Genomic DNA, 26,020 nt, shown 5'->3' with positions numbered 1-26,020 from the left:
TCAGAGCCAGGAAGGAGGTGACCGCACAACATTATCACCACTTAGGTGAAAATATGTGTCAGGGTGTGAGTCCAGGAAGGCTCCACGGAAGAATTTCAACTAGGTTGATTTCTACATTTCCTGCAAACAGGAGTGTCTATGGGTCTCAAATTGGGTCCATTAAGGTTCAAATTTCGGCCTGCTGATTTTCTTCCAGAAAGAAATTGGCTTCAGTTCCTGAAGTCCAGAAGTTGTTAAGGGAGTACTGCATATACAGCCCCTTTGATGTCTCCAGTGGCACTGGGCGATCTCAACGTAGTTTTGGGATTCCTAAAAAATCACATTGGTTTAAACAACTCAAATCTGTGGATTTGATATATCTCACATGGAAAATGACCATGCTGTTGGTCCTGGCCTCGGCCAGGCGAGTGTCAGAATTGGCGGCTTTATCTCACAAAGCCATATCTGATTGTCCATTCGGACAGAGCAAAGCTGCGGACTCGTCCCCAGTTTCTCCTTAAGGTGGTGTCAGCGTTTCACCTGAACCAGCTTATTGTGGTACCTGCGGCTACTAGGGACTTGGAGGACTCCAAGTTGCTGGATGTTATCAGGGCCCTGAAAATATAGTTTCCAGGTTGGCTGGAGTCAGGAAATCTGACTTGCTGTTTATCCTGTATGCACCCAACAATGCTGGGTGCTTCTGCTTCTAAGCAGTCGATTGCTCGTGGGATTGGTAGCACAATTCAACTTGCACATTCTGTGGCAGGCCTGCCACAGTCTAAATCTGTTAAGGCCCATTCCACAAGGAAGGTGGGCTCATCTTGGGCGGCTGCCCGAGGGGTCTCGGCATTACTACTTTGCCGAGCAGCTACGTGGTCGGGGGAGAACACGTTTGTAAAATTCTACAAATTTGATACCCTGGCTAAAGAGGACCTGGAGTTCTCTCATTCGGTGCTGCAGAGTCATCCGCACTCTCCCGCCCGTTTGGGAGCTTTGGTATAATCCCCATGGTCCTTTCAGGAACCCCAGCATCCACAAGGACGATAGAGAAAATAAGAATTTACTTACCGATAATTCTATTTCTCGGAGTCCGTAGTGGATGCTGGGCGCCCATCCCAAGTGCGGATTATCTGCAATACTTGTACATAGTTATTGCTAACTAAATCGGGTTATTGTTGTTGTGAGCCATCTTTTCAGAGGCTCCGCTGTTATCATACTGTTAACTGGGTTCAGATCACAGGTTGTACAGTGTGATTGGTGTGGCTGGTATGAGTCTTACCCGGGATTCAAAATTCCTCCCTTATTGTGTACGCTCGTCCGGGCACAGTACCTAACTGGAGTCTGGAGGAGGGTCATAGGGGGAGGAGCCAGTGCACACCACCTGATCGGAAAGCTTTACTTTTTGTGCCCTGTCTCCTGCGGAGCCGCTATTCCCCATGGTCCTTTCAGGAACCCCAGCATCCACTACGGACTCCGAGAAATAGAATTATCGGTAAGTAAATTCTTATTTTTTTTCACAAGGCTATCAGCCCCCCATCCGCCGCCCTTGGATGGGGGTGACAGCCTCGGGCTTCACCCCTGGCCCTTGGGTGGCTGGAGGGGGGGTCCCCTTGATTTAAGGGGTTCCCACTCCTCCAGGGTACCCCGGCCAGTGGTGACTAGTTAGTGATTTAATGCCAGGGCCGCAGGGACCAAGATAAAAGTGTCCCCCGGCTGTGGCATTATCTCTCTGACTAGTGGAGCCCGGTGCTGGTTCCAAAAATACGGGGGACCCCTACGCTTTTTGTCCCCCGTATTTTTAGCACCAGGACCAGGCGCAGAGCCCGGTGCTGGTTGATCAAATATGGGGGAACCCCTGTCATTTTTTTCCCCATATTTTTTCAACCAGGACCGGCTCAAAGAGTCCGAGGATGGTTATGCTTAGGAGGGGGGACCCCACGCAAATTTTTTTCCCAGTTTTTACAGTAAACAGACCCTTTCCCATAGATAACCATGCACAGATCTCACTGATCCGTGCATGGTTATCCAAACTTGACTGGAAAAAGCAGGTCTATTTTTTTGCTGCTTTTTTTAACGATTCGCAAAAAAATACACCCGCACTTGAGCACTCAGAGACTAACACCCAAATACGAATGAATAGTGAATACCCGTGTTGTATGAAATAACAGCCGCGTTTGACCGATGGTTTATTCATTCGTATTTCTGAACTTTGCCAATCAAACCATTACGAATAGCCCAAACACTGCCGAGATTTGTGCTTAGTGAATTCCCGTGTTGGGACTTAGAAAAAAAAAACACAAATCGGACAAACTCGGATTTTTAGTAAATATTGGCCCTGGACTGTCATTTTCAGTTCCAGGACCTGCCATTCGGCCTCTCCACAGCACCAAGGGTGTTTACCAAGGTGATGGCGGAAATGATGATACTACTCCGCAAGCGGGGTGTGAACATCATCCCTTATCTGGACGATCTCCTGATAAAGGCATCGTCCAAGGAGAAGCTGCTGCAGTCCATTGTTCTCACAACGCGACTGCTCCAGAGTCATGGGTGGATTCTGAATTTTCCAGTCACATTTGGAACCAACCCAGAGATTGTCATTTCTGGGAATGATCCTGGATACGGAAGTGCAGCGGGTGTTTCCTCCGCGGGACAAGACGTTGGTGATCCAATCCATGGTCCGGGATGTCTTGAAGCCACCCCGAGTGTCGGCTCATCAATGCATTTGCCTATTGGGAAAGATGGTGGCCTCCTACGAGGCTCTCCAGTACGGGAGGTTCCATGCTCGGCTCTTCCAACTGGATCTCCTGGACAAGTAGTCGGGATCTCACCTCCACATGCATCAGAGAATTCGTCTGTCGCCAAGGGCAAGGATTTCTCTCCTCTGGTGGCTCCAGTTGCCTCACCTCCTAGGAGGCCGCAGGTTCGGGATTCAGGACTGGGTCCTGCTAACAACGGATGCGAGCCTCTGGGGCTGGGGAGCAGTCACTTAAGGAGTAACCTTCCAAGGACGGTGGTCAAGCCTGGAAGCCGGCCTGCCCATCAATATCCTGGAACTAAGAGCCGTCTACAACGGTCTTCTTCAGGCGGCCCCTCTTCTGAGATATCGGGCCATCCAAGTGCAGTCGGACAACGTAACAATAGTGGCTTACATAAACCAACAGGGCGGAACGAAGAGCAGAGCGGCAATGTCAGAGGTGACAAAAATACTCCTCTGGACAGAAAAACACGCGTTAGCGCTGTCGGCCATCTTCATTCCGAGAGTAGACAACTGGAAAGCAGACTCTATTTCCATCCAGGAGAGTGGGGACTCCATCCGGAGGTTTTCAAGGAAATAACAGATCTTTGGGGATTGCCCCAAATAGACATGATGGCCTCTCGTCTCAACAAGAATCTTCGCGTTATTGTTCCAGGTCGAGGGACCCACAGGCAGTGGCAGTGGACGCCCTGGTGTCTCCGTGGGTGTTCCAGTCAGTGTACGTGTTTCCACCACTCCCACTCATCCCAAGAATCCTAAAGCTCATAAGGAGAACAAGGGTTCAAGCGATCCTCATGCCTCAGACTGGCCAAGAAGGGCTTGGTACGCGGACCTTCTGAATCTACTGCAAGAAGAGCCGAGGCCTCTTCCTCTTCGGGAGGACGTGCTGCAGCAGGGGCCGTTCGCCTATCAAGTCTTATCGCGGCTACGTTTGACGGCATGGAAGTTGAGCGCCTGATTCTTGCTCGGAAGGGCATTCCAAAGAAATGTATTCCTACCCTCATACAGGCTAGGAAAGGGGCAACGTCAAAACATTACCATCGTATTTGGAAGAAATATGTTTCTTGGTGTGAGTCCAAGAAGTTTCCTGCAGTGGAATTTCAACTGGGACGTTTCCTCCTCTTCCTGCAGGCAGGAGTGGATATGGGTCTGAAGTTGGGATCTGTGAAGGTCCAGATTTCAGCCTTATCCATTTTCTTTCAGAAGCAATTGGCTGCCCTCCCTGAGGTTCAGACCTTTTTTGAAGGGAGTGCTGCATATCCAATATCCCTTTGTACCGCCTACGGCCTCATGGGACCTTAACGTGGCGTTGCAGTTCCTCCAGCCGGATTGGTTTGAGCCTCTACAGGAGGTGGAGCTCAAATTTCTTACATGGAAGGCGGTCACTTTGTTGGCCTTGGCTTCTGCTAGACGTGTCTCCGAGCTAGGGGCTTTATCCTGTAAAAGCCCTTACTTGATCTTCCATGAAGATAGAGCTGAGCTCCGTACTCGTCAGCAGTTTCTTCCGAAGGTCGTGTCATATTTCATATCAACCTCCAGATTTATCTCCAAAATGTGTTGCGAATACAGTGGTGGCAATTCAATTGGAATGGAACAATTAAATGTTTTGCTCCATTCGGATGCCTATAGCTGCAGGAGAACACATTTCTTCCCGCAGCCTCCTTAGGTGTGAGAAGAAATGTGTGCAAACTGTCCATTATTTGTGTACCCTAACCACTTATTTAGACTGCTTTTCGCTTTTAGGCACGTCAATACTAATGTGCGACTGAATGCAGAAACAACTGAATTGCCTATATTCGTATAGGCACCCAGTGGGAGGATGCACAAAACAATTGAATCGCCCCCTTTATGTTCTTATCGCCAAGTTCACAGAAGCAAACCTTTGCAGCCTTAATGAAAGTGGCCATGAAACAGTCAAAATTAAATGTTTTACTTAAAGACCCATTGAAAGCGTCATTCACAGACAAATGTTTATCTCGTAGAATATGATGGGGAAAACATTCACAACCAATTAATAGAACCATGAGAAATGCTTTTGAAGTTTAGCGTTTTACTTGCTGCTAATTCAGACTAAATGGATACTTGTCTATTTTATCAAGTCTCCTAGTCAGAAATAAAGTGTTATGGGTGATACGCAGATGCCAATCCGATTTGCGATTAAAAAATGGGTTATTCTCCAGAAAACGAGCATAAAGTCCCGTGCATCACACGCTTTTCTTTTTTTCTTTTTTCTTTTTTAAACTGGTCTGTTAAATTGTTGTTTTATATATTATAATACGTAATTGCTTAGTAGCAATGCCTTACCCTATAAATTAAGACACTAAAATCTTGGTGTTCTGTAGAAGTATTTAGTTTTAATTTGTGTAGCTGTCCCGTGTATCACGGAGAGTCGCCCTAATGCTGATTGGTGGACATTAGCAATATCCAGTATGTTAAAATCACAGACTTATAGGCCCTACAGACTCGGCGATGTGCCGCCGAGCTGCCCGACCGCCAATACGGCAGGCGGGCGACCCGGTGGCGGGGAAGAGTGAAGTTTCTTCACTCCCCCCCCCCCCCCCCCCCCCCGGCTCTGTAGACTTGCAGGCAAATATGGACGATTTCGTCCATATTGGCCTGCATGCACAGCCGACGGGGCATCAGCGATTAACGAGCGTGGGGCCGCGCATCGTTCATCGCTGGTGCCTCCACACTGACAGATATGAACGTTATCTCGTTCATTATTGAACGAGATCGTTCATATCTTGCAGTGTTATCGCCCAGTGTGTAGGGCGCACTACTGATCCTGATGGTTAAAATTGGCAAATCGTGGCTTTCCAACAACAGACGAGTGCAAGCTGAAATGCCAGCGATAACAATTCAATTCCCCCAATTTGTATTTTTGCAAGTGTGCTGTAATAAAGGCAGTACGTTTAATCAACCAAAATATATATAAAAGATCTTGCATAAAAAAAATTGGATTTAGCACAAAGTCTAAAGTCATATGATGTTTCTTTTCATTTTTATAGGAGCAATGGAGCACCCTGATGCCACCCCTGATAATGACGTTATGTCTACCAATACAACTGCAATGGTCTCTGCAGGGGTTGCAGAACTTCCTCAGTCCAATGACACAGAGGAGCAGGAAGAGATTCTTTTTCATGAGGAAACAATTGACCTTGACGCCGACACATTTGAATCTGAAGAAAATGTCACTCTTTCCGAGGACTCTGGTAACCTGCTGGACAAGCTGAACGAGCAGATGATGGAAAGTGTAATTATCTCTGACTCTCCCAACATCAGTGAAGATGATGCTGGAGAACTCGGGTGCCTACTAGACATTGTGGATGAAATAGAGAGCAGTGATACCATAGGTTTAGGCCTTGAAACAGAAAAAGAGTGTGATATAAGCGTAAGTGACAAGAAGAGTCTCGAACTAGAGGCCAGTCCGGAAAACTCTAGTTCAGAGATGTTAACTGTGACCAGTGAGTCTGCTCAACCTGAGAATCAGCCGCACGTGGAAACTGAAATGGTGACTATGGACGCACAGATGCCAGGGGGTGAACACCGAGAAGAGCTAGTCATCCAAGGAAGCAAATTGTCTCAAATAGATGAGACCATCCCAGTTTGTACAATCTTTAGCCATGCTAACGCACAACAGTCGTTCTTAATCCACGATGGCTATGAATCTCAAATGGTCAAGTCACCCAGTTTTGGAGCCGAGATTAGAAGTTCAGTAAAGACTCAAACGCAAGTCGTCCAACCCAGTCCGAGCTTAAGCAACTTTTTTGCTGATAGCGGAGTTGCCAATTCTTCAGCCTCAGACTTTTTCGATTCCTTCACCACCTCTTCCATGTTTATTTCTGTCAGTAATCCAAATGCAGCTCCAACTGTACCTGAAAGGAGCCCAGCGCCTCTGACACCGGAGAGCGCCACCTCCCTGGACGCTGCTGCTGTAGGGTTTTTTGTAGGGAACAAGTCCCTTGACTCGAGTAATTCAGCTTCTTTAGAAATACCTCAGTCACCAAAGCCGTTCTCCCAGATTCATAGCGTGTTTGCTGGAAGTGATGACCCCTTTGCCACTGCTCTGAACATGAGTGAGATGGACAGAAGAAATGACGCTTGGCTGCCTTCAGAGGAAACCCGAAACATCCTCATCACTGTAGCCACTCAGCAGTATAACCCTGTCTTCATTGACAAGGAGAAACTGACCATGCCAGGGTTGAAGTTTGATAACATTCAGGTAAGAGACTGCACTTTGTGGCTTTTCTCATGAAGTTGGAAAGATAAAGTAATGCATTTAGTAGAAATAAGGACGTAGAAACCAAGACATTAGTCATATGACAATAGAAAACCCCTTTTCTCCAAATCTAGTTTTCATTTTTCACCCCTTTACTAGAAAGAGCTGGACCAGTGTTTCCCAACAACTCAGGTTCTGAGTATCTCCCCATGTGGAGGTACAGTTGTGTCCTCATACACCTCAATATGCCATGCGCTGCCAGGTCCCATGCCAGTTGACTAGTGCCAAGTGTCTTTTTTGCCTGAACTGTCTTCTTAAGTGCAATGCAACTAAACAACTTCATGAGACTACACTGATTTATTTGATATGCGACACTTGTATATCTGTATGCGAGTCTGAATCTGTGCAGAAAGCACTAGACCATGGCATTAAAAAAAAGCAATAGCTGCTGCATCGAAGCACTTTATATACAAATTCAGACATTCTGGTGAAACAGATGCCCGGCAGCAACCATGTTGCCCGAGACCAGGTGCCACAGGAAGGGCTGTTTGGCATGACTGCGGCAATAGTGTATGAGGACACATCTGTAGGCGGCATATTAACTGAACCCAAAAAATTAACTCCGTTTGACCACAAGAAAGGAATTCTCAAAATAAGAGGTGGTAATTGCAAACTGGAGTCCTTAGACCAGGCATTCCCAACCTCTGTCCTCAAAGCCCACTAATATATCTTCATAAAACCCTGCTCGGACCCGGGACTCTGAGCATGGGTTGAAGCCATCAATGGGTTCTTCCTTCCTTTATGTTTCTTGTCGTATGTCATATACTGTCTTGGAGCTGTGGTTATCGGAAACAAATTCCTTGTGTATTATGTACTGATATACTTGGCAATAAACTGATTCTGATGAGTCTTTTTGGAGAGCAACAACAAGCACAGATGCAGGAACAGGGGGGGTAAGGGGGCGGCTTGAATCTCCTTAGTGCTTACTGCACCTTCGTGTTTGCTTCGAAGCATATTTTTTTCTGGAATGTTTCTTGGGGGCTTTTAAAGCATGAAACTACACTAGGAAAAGCCCTTGCGTATTTTTGAGAGTGGGTTGTGTACATTTTGCACGTTAATTTCCATGGCCCATTCACTTAAATGGGGTTCAGCACTGAGAGGTTTATTTACTAAGCCTTATATTTAGATAAAGTGGATGGAGATGAAGTACCAGCCAATCGGCTCCCAACTGCCATGTCACAGGCTGTGTTTGAAAAATGACAGGTAGGAGCTGATTGGCTGGTACTTTATTTCTGTGCACTTTATCTCCGTCCATGGCTTAGTAAATAGGCCCCTGAATGTTGTAATCACATTAAAATGATTAAAACTGTACAGTACTGGTAAAAGGATTTTCTCTTACGTCCTATTGGATACTGGGGAACTGTACTTTAGTACCATGGGGTATAGATCAGGTCCACTGGAGCCTGGCAATTTATAACCTTTAGTGTGTGTATATGTGTGTGCTGGCTCCTCCCCTCTATGCCCCCCCCCCCCTACCAGACTCAGTTTACAAAAATGTGCCCAAGGAGCCGGGTGCATTTCTCAGGAGCTCCAGGGAGTTTCCTTTATTTTTTATTTTAGTTCTTTATTTTCAGTCTACCTGCTTCGTGGGACTTAGAGGGGGGACCGAACCAACCTCCTGAGGGTTAATGGTTCGTAATCCCAGCTTACAGGACACTGAGCTCCTGAGTTGCTGTTTCACACACCATACTGTGTGTGCCCACACCAGCAGCTAGCCGACACCCACTAACAGATGCTGAAGATTGCAGCTGTGGTTTGGCGGCATGTCATGCGGCGGTCACGGGCCATGAGCTGTGGTGCCCGCTGCAGACTACACTGGCGTAGCGGGCTTTATGCTCCACAGGTGCTCGCTGTCAGTAGGCTTTGTGTGTACTGTATATCTAACTTCAGCCAGTATTAACAATTTAGTGGGACCACGCACTGTTACAGGGGCGGGGCTTCCCGGAGAGCGGGACCAGAGGCGGGAAGGCCCCATTTTCTGCTGCTGCGGATCATAAAGGCTTCATGCACGCGGCTCCTCGACGGACCTACGCTTTACAGACTCTGCACTGGTACCAGGGGGTCATAGCAGAGGGGGAGCACATCCGCGGTAGCGCCGCTGCACATATATAAGGTGATACACATATTTTCACACACTGCACTGCTGTGTTTTGTGCGCTGGTCTTCGTTTCTCTGTGTCACTCCAGGGGCTCTCTAGGGTCTGTGTGGAGGTGTTTTTCAGTGGGTTTGCGCTGCATTCCAGTTGTGTACAATATGTCTATTGACATGGTTATTTGTACTGCTTGTAACTCTACCCCTGCTTCTGTGGGGTCCCTCATGTGTGAACAGTGCTCCTTATCTCCACAGGGACACAGTTCACAGGCACCTGACTGGCTAGATACTTTTAAGAGCATGGTTCACAATGTGAATTCAGAATTAGCTGCAGCTAAGAAGGAGAGACAGGTGTTAAAACAGTCTATTGATTGTATGGCTAAAGCAGCAGATACCAGAAAGGCTTCTCAGCCCCCTCTGTTGTTTTCACATAAACGTTCACCGCAACAGGTGCTCCAGTCTTATTCTGACCAGCCTGATGTGGATGATGATGACATCGATGAGGACAGCTCTCTGTCCCCTGGGGTGGAGGCCCTCATTTATGCTGTAAGAGAGGTTCTTCATATACCCGATCAGGAAGCAGAACCAGATGAGGCGTTGTACTTTAATATTAGACCTAAGACCTCTGCCACGTTTCCTGTGTCTAAGGAATTAAACTCCCTGGCCAGGGAGGCATGGGTGTACCCTGACAAGAAATCCAAAACTCCTCAGAGGTTTTTATGTACTTTTTCCCCTCCCAGCTGAGGACAGGAAGGTATGGGAAAACCCGCCCTCAGTCGATACGTCTGTGCCCAGACTGTCTAAGAAATTGGTACTGCCGGAGCCAGGGTCTATATCCCTAAAAGACCCTGCTGACCGTAAAATTGAGGACACTCTCAAGACAATATATACGGCAGCGGGCATAGCACAGCACCCCACAATAGTTTGTGGTTGGATTTCTAGAGCAGTAGTAAAGTGGTCTGTTAATATTATTAATGGATTAGATCAGAGGTTCTCAAACTCGGTCCTCGGGGGCCCACACAGTGCATGTTTTGCAGGTCTCCTCACAGAATCGCAAGTGAAATAATTAGCTCCACCTGTGGACCTTTTAAAATGTGTCAGTGAGTAATTAATACACCTGTGCACCTGCTGGGTTACCTGCAAAACATGCACTGTGTGGGCTCCCGAGGACCGAGTTTGAGAACCTCTGGATTAGACACTCTGCCCAGGATGAGGTCATTACTCTGCTGCAACACATACAGGATGCTGCAAATTTTATGAGCAAAGCTATAAAAGAATTGTGTAAGATAAATGGCCGCACTACTGGTATGGCGGTTTCGGCATGCAGAGCTCTGTGGTTACATCAATGGTCAGCGGATGCAGATTCCAAACAGGGTGTAAAAAATCTTCCCTTTACGGGTGATGCCTTGTTTGGGGACGAGTTAAATAAATGGATCTCCCAGGCAATGGCGTGTAAGTCTACCTATCTGCCGTCGGCTGCACCACCTGCTCAACGTTCTTACACAGGACCCTCCTTGCAGTCCTTTCGTGTAACAAGGTTCAGAGGCAGGGGCCGAGGGGTCTCCACCACTCTCAGAGGATCTTGTGGTAAGTCCTGTAAACTACAACTGCTGCGTCCCTGGACCAGACCACCAGATCCCCTGCCACTAAGCCTTCCGTGTGATTGTTTGCCCCAGCAGCAAGGTGACTTTCAGGTAGGTGCTCGCCTTCAACACTTCGCTTACGTGTAGGCGAAGTCCTGCCGGGATCCTTGGGTGAGGGATCTCATTTCCCAGGGATACCGGCTGGAATTTCAAGCACTTCCTCCTCACAGATTTTTCAAATCGGGCTTACCAGTTTTGCTCCCAGCAAAAGTTACCTTGCAAGAGGCTATTCAAAAACTTTTGAGGACAGGGGTGGTGGTTCCAGTACCTCCTCCGTTACACAACAGGGGTTTTTACTCCAGTCTTTTTGTCATTCCAAAACCAGACGGTTCGGTGTGACCTATCCTGATCCTGAAGTCTCTAAACCCATATCTGCGGGTATTCAAATTCAAGATGGAATCCCTGCGGGCAGTGGTGTCTGGCCCGGAGGAGGGGGAATTCTTGGTATCTCTAGATGTCAAGGATGCTTACCTACACATTCCCATGTGCCCCCTCATCAGGCTTACCTCAGGTTTGCCATATTGGACGACCATTTCCAGTTTCAGGCCTTAGCCTTTGACCTATCCACAGCTCCGAGGGTCTTCATCAAAGTAATGACAGAGATGATGCTGCAACTGCGCATGATGGGAGTCAGCATAGTCCCCTACTTGAACGATCTCCTGATAAAGGCTATGTCCAGGGAGCATCTACTGCACAGCATCGATCTGACGACTCGCCTACTTACGGATCATGGGTGGACCCTAAATTTTCAGAAATCTCACCTGGAACCGACCTAACGTCTTCAGTCCCTTGGAATGATACTGGATACAGGGGGTCACTCCGACCTGATCGTAGCTGTGCTAAATTTAGCACAGCTTCAATCACTTACACTGACATGCGGGGGGACGCCCAGCAATGCTTTTGTACTTGTAGAGTAACTCCCGGCCAGCGCAGCTCCTGCAGCTGGCCGGGAGTTACTCGTCGCAGCGGCTACATGTGACGTCACGCAGCCGCTGCGGCCCGCGCGGTTGCCGGACCGTGACCCTAAAACGGTTGCCAAACGCCGCCGTGCGGCCCCCAAAGGGCACAGTTTCAGGGGATATGGTTAATTCAGGAATATGCTCTGCCGATTAAACATCCTGGAACTCAGGGCAAATTACAATGCTCTTCTGCAAGCTTCTCATCTCCTGAAAGATCAGGCAATCCAGGTTCAATCGGGCAACGCCACGGCGGTGGCATACATAAACCAACAAGGGGGAACACGCAGCAGAGCGGCGATGCGAGAAGTGTCAAAAATACTCTTCTGGTCAGAGGCCATCTCATCCATATTCATTCCAGGAGTGGACAACTGGAAAGCAAATTCCTCAGCAGACACGACCTCCATCTGAGAGAATGGGGCCTACATCCCCCGGTGTTTCAACAGTTAATTCATCGGTGGGGCTGTCTGCAGATGGATCTGATGGCTTCTCTCCTCAACAAGAAGCTATGCTGTTACTGTTCCAGAACGAGGGATCCACAGGCTGGAGCTGTGGACTCGCTGACGACACCATGGACGTACCAGTTTGTCTACCTGTTCCCTCCTCTACCGCTAATCCCAAGGGTTCTAAAAAGACTAAGAAGGGAAAGCGTTAAAGCAATTCTAATTGCCCCGAATTGGCCTCGACGGGCGTGGTACTTGGACCTCTTAACCATGGCTCTGGAAACTCCCTGGCCTCTGCCGCTTCAAAAATATCTTCTTCAACAAGGTCCGTTCGTCTATCGACCTACAGCGGCTACGTTTTCACGGCTTGGAAGTTGAGAGGGAGATTTTAGCAAGATAAGGTCTTCCCTCCAGGGTTATTTCCACTATGGTCCAGGCCAGGAAGATGGTTACGTCTAAACATTATCATCGTATCTGGAAAAAGTATGTTTCCTGGTGTGAAAGTAAAAAGGTTTCTCCCATGGAATTTAGAGTTGGTCATTTTCTACTTTTTCTGCAAGCGGGAGTGGATATGGGCCTACGTTTAGGCTCCATCAAAGTCCAGATTTCGGCGCTCTCTATTTTCTTCCAGAAACAACTTGCCATGTTGACGGAAGTACACACTTTCCTAAAAGGAGTTCTTCATATGCAACCACACTTCGTACCTCCCACGGCTCCGTGGGATCTGAATGTGGTTCTGTCCTTCCTTCAGTTGGACTGGTATGAACGCTTACATAGGGTGGAGTTGAAATTTCTTACCTGGAAGATGGTGATGTTATTAGCATTGGCGTCTGCCAGACGTGTCTCTGAATTGTGGGCCTTATCCTGTAAGAGACCTTATTTGATTGTTCATGAAGACAGGGCGGAACTCAGGACCCGACCTCAGTTTTTGCCAAAAGTGGTATCAGCTTTTCATGTGAATCAACCCATTGTGGTTCCGGTGTTGTCTGACATTTCCGTTGGTCCAGAGTCCTTGGATGTGGTGAGGGCTCTGAAGATTTATGTCAAACGTACTGCTCGTTATCGGAAATCTGACTCGCTGTTTGTCCTTTATGATGCCACCAAGATTGCTCAGAAGCCGGACGAACAATCAATGGATTGTTGGCTCCATTTGACCACTGAACAGGCCTATACTTCGGCGGCTCTGCCTTTGCCGATGTCTATTCAGGCCCACTCAACGAGGTCTGTGGGCTCTTCCTGGGCGGCTGCTTTGGGGGGGTCTCGGCCTTGCAGTTGTGCCGAGCTGCAACTTGGTCTGGTTCGAACACTTTTGTTAAGTTCTATTGGTTCGACACCTTGTGCAAGGATGACCTTCAGTTTGGTCAGGTGGTTTTACAGGGGTCTCCGCACTCTCGCACCCGTTTGGGGGCTTTGGGACTTCCCCATAGTACTAAAGTACAGTTCCTCAGTATCCACTAGGACGTAAGAGAAAATAGGAATTTGATACCTTACCGGTAATTCCTTTTCTCGTAGTCCGTAGTGCCTCAGTGCTTCGATTCCTGCTTACCTGTGTAAGTGTTTGGTTGGCCCGCCGTTGTGGTCCTCTTTTGTTGTTCGGATAGCTTTGCTATCCTGGTTCGGTTGGTGTTGCTATCCTCTGTTCTGGTTAGCTCCCTCCTTTTCCGTTATGGTTGTGTGTTGGCTTAGTGCATCACCGCTGTTGTACCTTTTTTCTTCTCTCGTGGTATGTCCGTCTCCTCGGGCACAGTTTCCTAGACTGAGTCTGGTAGGAGGGGCATAGAGGGGAGGAGCCAGCACACACATACACACACTAAAGGTTTTAAAGTGCCAGGCTCCAGTAGACCCGATCTATACCCCATGGTACTAAAGTACTGTTCCCCAGTATCCACTATGGACTACGAGAAAAGGAATTACCGGTAGCTATCAAATTCCTAATTTATTTTTCTTCACACTTTGGCTGGTGGTGAAGAAACTCCCTTCAATAAAAATGAACAATCACTAGCACCTACTGTTGAAAACCGCTTGTGATTGGCTGAGAAGTGTGGACCCTCCCACTTACTTGATACTTTTTTCATTTTGCAGCACACTCTGAGTAGAGACAATTTGCATTGAATAAGTAATAAAAATGTACATTAATAGTGAGTTCCTTTCTGCTGCATAGTCTTTGTATTGGTACACTACGAACGTAGCACACAGGGGAAGTTAATCGTCCATATACGATAGGGCAAGTTTTCTCTTGAACTTTTGTGGGGCCGTAAAAAAAAAAACGTGCAATGCTGGCAACCACAGTGTGCAATTCCAGAACAGCACTTCACGTCCTTCGTGTTCAATTGAGTTTCCCCCCCATGTAGACCTATAATCTGAAAGGGGCACACACAAATATAGAATGCAATAAAAATGTGGGTTTAGGGCCTAATTCAGCTTTTAACGCTGAAGTACTGAAAATTATATTTTGCGAATTCCCACACTTCTGCGCATACGCGAGGACTTAGATTGCGATCGCAATTTAAATCCCGGCGGTGGGCAGTGATGGGGCAGCATTGCAGCGTTTTGTGGCGCGGTCTGAACAACGGAAGCGTGTCCAGACCATTTGCGAGGTGGGCCACAGTGACTGCGTGATGTCACCCGCCACCGCTGCGACCCAAAACATAGCTAGGCTGCGGAGGCAGGGGGCTACCTTAAACATGCGGAAAATCGGCACTAATTCGACCTCATTTTATTCAATAGCGGTTTTTGAATCCATTTTCACCCATGGTGTTTCTGTGTTTTGTTGTTTTGTTTTGTTTTTGTCAAATGGCATGGGTGAAAACTGACCCAAAAACTGTCAAACGCCAGCAAAATTCTACAAAACATGTGGATCAGCAGCGAATTCACCAATCCACGTGGTATTCGCCCGTGCGGATTTCTCGACCCAGTCGGAAAAAGGGCACTGGCATTGAATAGATCAAATGTAAATGCCGTTTTTTCAAATGGGCGAAAGAACGGCACTAATTGAATATCCCCCTTGAGGTCTATGGGGTCTATTTACTGAGCTTTGGCTGGAGATAAGTCCCAGCCAATCAGCTCCTAACTGTCATTTTTCAAACACAGCCTGTGACATGGCAGTTAGGAGGTGATTGGCTGGTACTTTATCTCCGTCCACTTTGGGGTATATTCAGTAAGAGTCGGATCCATTCCGACATGCAGTTGTCGGAATGGATCCGACAACCCCTATTCAATGGACGGCCAAATCCGACTGTCTGATTTGACTGTACACAAGGACCCGTCCTGTCGCTGCTGTCAGTGGCTACAGATGCGCTGACAGCAGCGGCCAGGTGCGCAGATGGGAGGCGATGCAGTGAGAGAGGTGCCTGGCCGGGGGATGGCCAGGCAACTCTCTCCTTGCTGCGCCTCCCCCCACGCCGCCGCAGACATGTCCCCCCACAGCCAGCTCCTCCTGCCGGCCGCCGATCTGTGCTCTCCCCGCCGCCCGCAGCAACCACTTGTCTTCTCACCTCAATCCGACTTGTTTTCAAGTCGGATTGAGTTTGTCGGAAAAGGGGCCAAAACCTGTCGGATTTGGCCCCGTTTCCGACAAAAGCACGTGGATCACGGCTATTCGCCGATCCACGTGTTTTCCAACAAGTCTGGAATTCCCGACTTGTCTGAAAAAATCAGCCCCTATTGAATAGGTCTGAACCCCTTCCGACCTATTTATGTCGGAAGCTGCCGTCTCTCCGACAAGACGGCAGCTTCCGACAGTTATTGAATACACCCCTTTATCTCTATTCAGGGCTCAGTAAATAGGCCCCTGTGTATTAAGCCTCGGCGAGAGGTAAAGTGGAGAGAGATGAAGAACCAACCAACCAGCTCCTAACTCATTATTCGAACACAGCCTGTAACATGGCACTTAGGAGCTGATTGGCTGGTTCTTTATCTCTCTCTACGGCTTAGTAAATAAACCCTTTAATGTTAAGAGTTTCCTTGTGACACTGTTAACTGGAAGCTTTACATATGGCTGTGTAACAAACAGCTGACTTGTTAGTGTGCCCTGAAGAGGTAGAGAATGATGTTCGGTTCTCGATGTACCTCCCTTATATTTTATTCACTGAAGACCCTTCTCTGGCTCCTGATGTTTACTGTATACAGTACAAAGCCCTGGTTGGTCCTCACAGCTGGTGTCAGAAAGAGGGATTTGAGCAACAGCCCCCTGAGGATACAGCACCATATACTTGCAACAGTTTCTATATATAGAAACTGTAGAATATATATATATATTTCTCTGACGTCCTAGTGGATGCTGGGAACTCTGTAAGGACCATGGGGAATAGCGGGCTCCGAAGGAGGCTGGGCACTCTAGAAAGATTTATGACTACCTGGTGTGCACTGGCTCCTCCCACTATGACCCTCCTCCAAGCCTCAGTTAGATTTTGTGCCCGGCCGAGGTTGGATGCACACTAGGTGGCTCTCCTGAGCCCTTAGAAAGAAAGTATAGATTTAGGTTTTTTATTTTCAGTGAGACCTGCTGGCAACAGGCTCACTGCAGCGAGGGACTAAGGGGAGAAGAAGCGAACTCGCCTGCTTGCAGCCGGATTGGGCTTCTTAGGCTACTGGACACCATTAGCTCCAGAGGGATCGACCGCAGGCCCAGTCCTTGGTGTTCGGTCCCGGAGCCGCGCCGCCGTCCCCCTTACAGAGCCAGAAGCAAGAAGAGGTCCGGAAAAACGGCGGCAGAAGACATCAGTCTTCACCAAGTTAGCGCACAGCACTGCAGCTGTGCGCCATTGCTCCTCATACACACTTCATACTCCGGTCACTGAGGGTGCAGGGCGCTGGGGGGGGGCGCCCTGAGAAGCAATAATAACACCTTGGCTGGCAAAAATTCCACAATATATAGTCCCAGAGGCTATATATGTGGAAAATACCCCTGCCAGAATATGGAAAAAAGCGGGAGAATAGTCAGCGGAAAAGGGGCGGAGCTATCTCTCACAGCACACTGGCGCCATTTCTCCTTCACAGATCCGCTGGAAGGAAGCTCCCTGGCTCTCCCCTGCAGTCTACACTACAGAACAGGGTAAAAACAGAGAGGGGGGGCACTAAATTTAGGCGCAGTATATAATATATAGAAAAAGCAGCTATAGGGGACATAACTCAGTTAGTCCCTGCATTATATAGCGCTCTGGTGTGTGCTGGCATACTCTCACTCTGTCCCCCCAAAGGGCTTTTGTGGGTCCTGTCCTCATTCGGAGCATTCCTTGTGTGTGTGCGGTGTGTCGGTACGGCTGTGTCGACATGTTTGATGAGGATAATGATGTGGAGGCGGAGCAGATGCCTTTAGAAGGGATGTCACCCCCTGCGGGGCAGACACCTGAGTGGATGAGCTTATGGAAAGTAATGAGTGCACGTATAGACTCCTTACATAAGAAAATTGACGACATGCCAAATGTGGGACAGCCGACTTCTCAGCTCGTGCCTGCCCAGGCGTCGCATGGGTCGTCAGGGGCTCTAAAACGCCCGCTACCGCAAGCAGACCCAGATGTCGACACTGATACTGACACCAGTGTCGACGACGATGAGTCTAACCTGATGCCCACTAAGGCCATTCACTGCATGATTGAGGCAATGAAAGAGGTGTTACACATGGGTTCACTACGGCTGGCCGGCGGTCGGGCTCCCGGCGACCAGCATCCCGGCGCCGGGAGCCCGACCGCCGGCTTACCGACAGCTTGGCGAGCGCAAATGAGCCCCTTGCGGGCTCGCTGCGCTCGCCACGCTACGGGCACGGTGGCGCGCTACGCGCGCCACACTATTTTATTCTCCCTCTATGGGGGTCGTGGACCCCCACGAGGGAAAATAATTGTCGGTATTCCGGCTGTCGGGCTCCCGGCGCCGGTATACTGAGCGCCGGGAGCCCGACCGCCGGCAAACAGAAGACCACCCGTTACACATTTCTGATATAACTACAGGTACCACTAAAAAGGGTATTATGTTTGGAGAGAAAAAACTACCCGTAGTTTTTCCCCCATCAGATGAATTAAATGAAGTGTGTGAAGAAGCGTGGGCTTTCCATGATAAAAAATTGGTAATTCCTAAGAAGGTACTAATGGCGTTCCCTTTCCCGCCAGAGGATAGGTCACGTTGGGAAACACCCCCCAGGGTGGATAAAGCGCTCACACGTTTGTCTAAAAAGGTGGCACTACCGTCTCCGGATACGGCCGCCCTCAAGGAACCTGCTGATAGAAAGCAGGAGGCGATCCTGAAGTCTGTATATACACACTCAGGCATTATACTTAGGCCAGCTATTGCGTCAGCTTGGATGTGCAGTGCTGCCGCTGCGTGGTCAGATAAACTGTCAGAAAATATTGACACATTAGACAGAGACACGATCCTGTTAACCATAGACCATATAAAAGACTCAGTCTTATATATGAGAGATGCACAGAGGGAAATCTGCCGACTGGCATCTAAAGTACGTGCATTGTCCATTTCTGCTAGGAGAGGCTTATGGACTCGCCAGTGGACAGGAGATGCAGATTCTAAAAAGCACATGGAAGTGTTGCCATATAAGGGTGAGGAATTATTTGGGGATGGTCTCTCGGACCTAGTTTCCACAGCAACGTCTGGGAAGTCAGCATTTTTACCCCATGTCCCCTCACAGCCTAAGAAGGCGCCGTTTTATCAGGTTCAGTCCTTTCGGACCCAGAAAAACAGGCGTGGAAAAGGCGGGTCCTTTCTGTCCAGAGGCAGAGGTAGGCGAAAAAGGCTGCAACAAACAGCAGGTTCCCAGGAGCAAAAGTCCTCCCCCGCTTCTTCTTCCAAGTCCGCCGCATGACGGTGGGGCTCCACAGGCGGAGCCATGTACGGTGGGGGGTCGCCTCAAGAATTTCAGCGATCAGTGGGCTCGCTCACAGGTGGATCCCTGGATCCTGCAAATAGTATCTCAGGGGTACAAACTGGAATTCGAGGCGTCCCCACCCCACCGGTTCCTAAAATCTGCCTTGCCGATTGCTCCCTCAGACAGGGAGGCGGTGCTAGCGGCAATTCACAAGCTGTATTCCCAGCAGGTGATAATCAAGGTACCCCTACTTCAACAAGGCCGGGGTTATTATTCCACACTATTTGTGGTACCGAAACCGGACGGTTCGGTGAGACCCATTTTAAATTTAAAATCCTTGAACACGTACATAAAAAAATTCAAGTTCAAGATGGAATCGCTCAGGGCGGTTATTGCAAGCCTGGACGAGGGGGATTACATGGTATCCCTGGACATCAAGGATGCTTACTTGCATGTCCCCATTTACCATCCTCACCAGGAGTACCTCAGATTTGTGGTACAGGATTGCCATTACCAATTCCAGACGCTGCCGTTTGGCCTGTCCACGGCACCGAGGGTATTTACCAAGGTTATGGCGGAAATGATGATACTCCTTCGAAAAAAGGGAGTTTTAATTATCCCGTACTTGGACGATCTCCTAATAAAAGCGAGGTCCAAGGAACAGTTGTTGGTGGGAGTAGCACTATCTCAGGAGGTGCTGCACCAGCACGGCTGGATTCTGAATATCCCAAAGTCACAGCTGGTTCCGACGACACGGCTTCTGTTCCTGGGTATGATTCTGGATACAGTCCAGAAGAAAGTGTTTCTCCCGGAGGAGAAAGCCAGGGAGTTGTCATCTCTAGTCAGAGACCTCCTGAAACCAAAACAGGTATCAGTGCAGCGCTGCACACGGGTCCTGGGAAAGATGGTGGCTTCTTACGAAGCAATTCCCTTCGGCAGGTTCCATGCCAGAATCTTTCAGTGGGACCTGTTGGACCAGTGGTCCGGATCGCATCTTCAGATGCATCGCTTAATAACCCTGTCTCCAAGAACCAGGGTGTCTCTACTGTGGTGGCTGCAGAGTGCCCATCTTCTAGAGGGCCGCAGGTTCGGCATACAGGACTGGGTCCTGGTGACCACGGATGCCAGCCTTCGAGGCTGGGGGGCAGTCATACAGGGAAGAAACTTCCAAGGACTATGGTCGAGTCAGGAGACTTCCCTTCACATAAATATTCTGGAACTAAGGGCCATCTACAATGCCCTAAGTCAAGCAAGATCCCTGCTCCTACACCAGCCGGTGCTGATCCAGTCAGACAACATCACGGCAGTCGCCCATGTAAATCGACAGGGCGGCACAAGAAGCAGGATGGCGATGGCAGAAGCCACAAGAATTCTCCGATGGGCGGAGAATCATGTACTAGCACTGTCAGCAGTGTTCATTCCGGGAGTGGACAACTGGGAAGCAGACTTCCTCAGCAGACACGACCTCCACCCGGGAGAGTGGGGACTTCACCCAGAAGTCTTCCAGATGCTGGTAAACCGTTGGGAAAAACCACAGGTGGACATGATGGCGTCCCGTCTCAACAAAAAGTTAAAAAGATATTGCGCCAGGTCAAGGGACCCTCAGGCGATAGCTGTGGACGCTCTAGTGACACCGTGGGTGTACCAGTCGGTTTATGTGTTCCCTCCTCTGCCTCTCATTCCAAAGGTATTGAGAATAATAAGAAAGCGAGGAGTAAACACAATTCTCGTGGTTCCGGATTGGCCAAGACGAGCGTGGTACCCGGAACTTCAAGAGATGCTCTCAGAGGACCCGTGGCCTCTACCGCTCAGACAGGACCTGTTACAGCAGGGGCCCTGTCTGTTCCATGACTTACCGCGGCTGCGTTTGACGGCATGGCGGTTGAACACCGGATCCTAAAGGAAAAGGGTATTCCGGAAGAAGTCATTCCTACGCTTATTAAGGCCAGGAAAGATGTTACGGCAACGCATTATCACCGCATATGGCGGAAATATGTTGCATGGTGCGAGGCCAATAAGGCCCCAACAGAGGAATTTTAACTAGGTCGATTTCTGCATTTCCTGCAAGCAGGAGTGGATATGGGCCTAAAACTAGGCTCCATTAAAGTACAGATCTCGGCTCTGCCGATTTTCTTTCAAAAAGAACTAGCTTCAGTACCTGAAGTTCAGACATTTGTGAAAGGAGTGCTGCATATTCAGCCCCCATTTGTGCCTCCTGTGGCACCTTGGGATCTCAACGTGATGTTGAGTTTCTTAAAATCACATTGGTTTGAGCCACTAAAAACCGTGGATCTGAAATATCTCACGTGGAAAGTGGTCATGTTATTAGCCTTGGCTTCAGCCAGGCGAGTGTCAGAATTGGCGGCTTTATCATGTAAAAGCCCTTATCTGATTTTCCATATGGATAGGGCAGAGTTGAGGACTCGTCCCCAATTTCTCCCTAAGGTGGTGTCAGCGTTTCACCTGAACCAGCCTATTGTGGTGCCGGCGGCTACTAGTGAATTGGAGGACTCCAAGTTGCTAGACGTTGTCAGGGCCCTGAAAATATATGTTTCCAGGACGGCTGGAGTCAGAAAATCTGACTCGCTGTTTATCCTGTATGCACCCAACAAGCTGGGTGCTCCTGCTTCTAAGCAGTCTATTGCTCGCTGGATTTGTAGTACAATTCAGCTTGCACATTCTGTGGCAGGCATACCACAGCCAAAATCTGTAAATGCCCATTCCACAAGGAAGGTGGGCTCATCTTGGGCGGCTGCCCGAGGGGTCTCGGCTTTACAACTTTGCCGAGCAGCTACTTGGTCAGGGGCAAACACGTTTGCAAAATTCTACAAATTTGATACCCTGGCTGAGAAGGACCTGGAGTTCTCTCATTCGGTGCTACAGAGTCATCCGCACTCTCCCGCCCGTTTGGAAGATTTGGTATAATCCCCATGGTCCTTACGGAGTTCCCAGCATCCACTAGGACGTCAGAGAAAATAAGAATTTACTCACCGGTAATTCTATTTCTCGTAGTCCGTAGTGGATGCTGGGCGCCCATCCCAAGTGCGGATTGTCTGCAATACTTGTAAATAGTTATTGTTAACTAAAGGGTTATTGTTGAGCCATCTGTTGAGAAGCTCAGTTGTTTTTTCATACTGTCAAACTGGTTATAGTATCACGAGTTGTACGGTGTGATTGGTGTGGCTGGTAAGAGTCTTACCCGGGATTCTAAATCCTTCCTTATTATGTCAGCTCGTCCGGGCACAGTGTCCTAACTGAGGCTTGGAGGAGGGTCATAGTGGGAGGAGCCAGTGCACACCAGGTAGTCATAAATCTTTCTAGAGTGCCCAGCCTCCTTCGGAGCCCGCTATTCCCCATGGTCCTTACGGAGTTCCCAGCATCCACTACGGACTACGAGAAATAAAATTACCGGTGAGTAAATTCTTATTATATATATATATATATATATATATATATATATATATATATATATATATCTGTCAATAAAGCATATAGAGGGGGCGCTCCATAGTGCGTAAACTTTTTATTTTAAAACAAACAAACACATGGGTATTTGAAACAAATGTAACTGTTACACTCGTACCAGAAGGCAACCTGTGTGGGCTGGTTACCACATGATTCCACAAATAATCACCAGGCAGTACTGGAACCAGGGTCAGACCAAATCGCGCTGGAATCCTCCACCCGCCGGCGGCAGTTTTCCCTGAGATTCTCGGGCAGGATCACACACGTCCGCGACTCCTCGATCAGTAAACTGCAGGGATTGTCAGTGCGTCACCAGACTCCGCCTTAACGCGTTTCGTCATCGACTTCGTCAGAAGGCTGGAGTCTGTGACGCTAGGATCAGTATTTAACCATCCTCAACAAATTAGCATCAATCATTAAATAAATACACCTGTACGGCTGTTTGAGAGTTGAGGATTTTAAAGTGCTATACCATCTGTAAATGCATATACATCAATAGTAAAACTAGTTTAAAATTGATCCTTAAAAATATATAGTTTCTTTTTAACAGGAGGGTTTCCAAAAACAAATACTATTATACCGCAAACCACAAATAGCCGTGCAGTTTACAAATTCATTAATAAAAATACATATATGCATACAATTTTTTAAACATACAATTTTTTAAAACACACAGAGAATATTACTCATAATAATCATGATCATGATTTTAGCATACTTAGTTTTTACGAGAGATGTTTTCAACAGAGAACAAACCAATGTCAAAATGAAATAATTATATAATTAATGTTATCAAACCCAGAAGGAATTGACAATATAATTGGATCATAATGGTACAAATCAATTTATACAATTGTAATTCTACTCATGTAGTGTACATGCTCTTATGTCCTTGTGGATACAGATATATAGGGAAAACCAAAAGAATGCTGAAGATCCGCATTTTGGAACATACAAGAAATATTAAAAACCAAATCCTTAATCATAGTATTCCACGTCATTTCAAGGAACACCATGGCAGTGACCCCACTAAGTTAAGATTTAAAGGCATAGAACATGTGGCCCAGAGTAAGAGAGGTGGTGATAGGGACATTGAACTGGAAAGAAGGGAAACCTTCTGGATACTGACCCTTAAGACTTTAAAGCCAGAAGGTTTAAATGAAGGCTTTGAAGTTACACCCTTTCTGAAATAATGATGCTAGGACCTGCACCTTAAGTCTCACTAGTATAAATTGATTTGTACCATTATGATCCAATTATATTGTCAATTCCTTCTGGGTTTGATAACATTAATTATATAATTATTTCATTTTGACATTGGTTTGTTCTCTGTTGAAAACATCTCTCGTAAAAACTAAGTATGCTAAAATCATGATCATGATTATTATGAGTAATATTCTCTGTGTGTTTTAAAAAATTGTATGTTTAAAAAATTGTATGTTTAAAAAATTGTATGCATATATGTATTTTTATTAATGAATTTGTAAACTGCACGGCTATTTGTGGTTTGCGGTATAATAGTATTTGTTTTTGGAAACCCTCCTGTTAAAAAGAAACTATATATTTTTAAGGATCAATTTTAAACTAGTTTTACTATTGATGTATATGCATTTACAGATGGTATAGCACTTTAAAATCCTCAACTCTCAAACAGCCGTACAGGTGTATTTATTTAATGATTGATGCTAATTTGTTGAGGATGGTTAAATACTGATCCTAGCGTCACAGACTCCAGCCTTCTGACGAAGTCGATGACGAAACGCGTTAAGGCGGAGTCTGGTGACGCACTGACAATCCCTGCAGTTTACTGATCGAGGAGTCGCGGACGTGTGTGATCCTGCCCGAGAATCTCAGGGAAAACTGCCGCCGGCGGGTGGAGGATTCCAGCGCGATTTGGTCTGACCCTGGTTCCAGTACTGCCTGGTGATTATTTGTGGAATCATGTGGTAACCAGCCCACACAGGTTGCCTTCTGGTACGAGTGTAACAGTTACATTTGTTTCAAATACCCATGTGTTTGTTTGTTTTAAAATAAAAAGTTTACGCACTATGGAGCGCCCCCTCTATATGCTTTATTGACAGATATCTATCTCCGTGGGAGTTCGGACTGACTAAGGGGAGCAGCGATTCTTAATTATCGAAGGAGGATCTAGTGCTTTGAGCACTCATAGAGTGACTTTTTTGATTCCACCAACATATATTTATATATATAAAATATTGCAATCCATTTAAGCGATCAGCGCTGTATCTATTGCCTTTCTCATACATATATATATATATATATATATATATATATATATATATATATATATATATATATATGTATATATATATATATGGGCCTGATTCATGTAAATTGTAAAAAACAAGTAACATAGGGGTAATTCAGAGTTGATCACAGCAGCAAATTTGTTAGCAGTTGGTCAAAACCATGTGCCCAGATTTGGGTTGGTTATATTGTTTCTGTGCATGGTAAATACTGGCTGCTTTATTTTACACTGCAATTTAGATTTCAGTTTGAACACAACCCACCCAAATCTAACTCTCTCTGCACGTTTTATCTGCCCCCCACCCCTGAAGTGCACATGGTTTGCCCATCTGCTAACAAAGTTGCTGCTACGATCAGGTCTGAATTAGGCCCAATGTTACCATGCAAGGGACATAAGTACATTTATGTTTTCTGTGCAGGGTAAATACTGTCTGCTTTTGCATGTAGCCCACAAATGTTTGATAGGTGTTTTTTACTGCAATTTAGATTTCAGTTTGAACACACCCCATCCAAATCTAACTCTCTCTGCACATGTTACAGTACATCTGCCTCACCTGCAGTACAACATTTTTGCCCAGTTGCTTGCTTTTATTGCAAACAGGAATCAGGCCCCATGTGCGGTTGATTTAGATTTAGTAGTGGAACGCTCCAAGTTGTGTAGTGTATGAGAGCTAAGTGGTTGCTACTGAGATTATGCATGTTGTTGTTTTTTTTACATAACCTGTTTACATTGAATTTGTATAATCTGTTGAACGGACTACTACAAGAAATAACAGAGCGGTCATCACCCAGAGATTTTTTTTACTGTATACCTGTGTGTGACATTTATTGTCAACTCCAGATATACCCCAGCCTCACTGAACTTACAGTGCAAGTCTCCTTGCCCATAAAATACTAGAAAAGTCTGTGTGGTTTTTGCTTGGATTTTTTTTTTTTTACCGTTTACCAAAAGAGAAAAATAAATGCAAAAAAAGTGTTTCCCGACCTCAGGCTGTGGGCCACAGGATCCCCTCTGACCGGCTGAGTGAGGCGTTTCATGGGCCACTTTGAAAGCTCAGCCCTGTGTAGATCCATTTTTCAACCCTCTATTGAAGTCCCCCAAGTTGCCATAGTTTGCATATTTAGGGCTTTAATTATTGCTATTTTCTTAACTAATAGTTATCCCATATATTCTAGAATAGGCAAATAAACGTATAACATTTTTCTAATTCGCATGTATAGAACTTGTATATATTACATATCACTTTACATGGAACAACAGATCATTCACATCGGTCCCTGCACCAATGGAATTTGCAATCTATACAGGTTTGTTAGCTAATGGGCA

The 26,020-nt window shown here is 47.0% G+C and overlaps 1 protein-coding gene across 2 annotated transcripts in view; it reads left to right on the top strand.

Moving 5' to 3' along the window:
• TRAPPC12 (trafficking protein particle complex subunit 12) overlaps positions 1-26,020 on the top strand; it is a 298,877-nt gene that overhangs the window by 37,591 nt on the left and 235,266 nt on the right. For both annotated transcript variants that reach the window (XM_063915478.1, XM_063915477.1), the window contains exon 2: positions 5,743-6,956. In XM_063915478.1, the coding sequence (XP_063771548.1) occupies positions 5,748-6,956 (1,209 nt within the window). In that variant the 5' untranslated portion in view covers positions 5,743-5,747. The remainder of the gene's footprint in view (positions 1-5,742; positions 6,957-26,020) is intronic.

The sequence above is a fragment of the Pseudophryne corroboree genome, chromosome 4 (genome assembly GCF_028390025.1).
Source record: "Pseudophryne corroboree isolate aPseCor3 chromosome 4, aPseCor3.hap2, whole genome shotgun sequence".
Taxonomy (NCBI): Eukaryota; Metazoa; Chordata; class Amphibia; order Anura; family Myobatrachidae; genus Pseudophryne; species Pseudophryne corroboree.
Note: the sequence above shows the minus strand (reverse complement) of the source record. Positions and strands in the feature narration are given on the sequence as shown.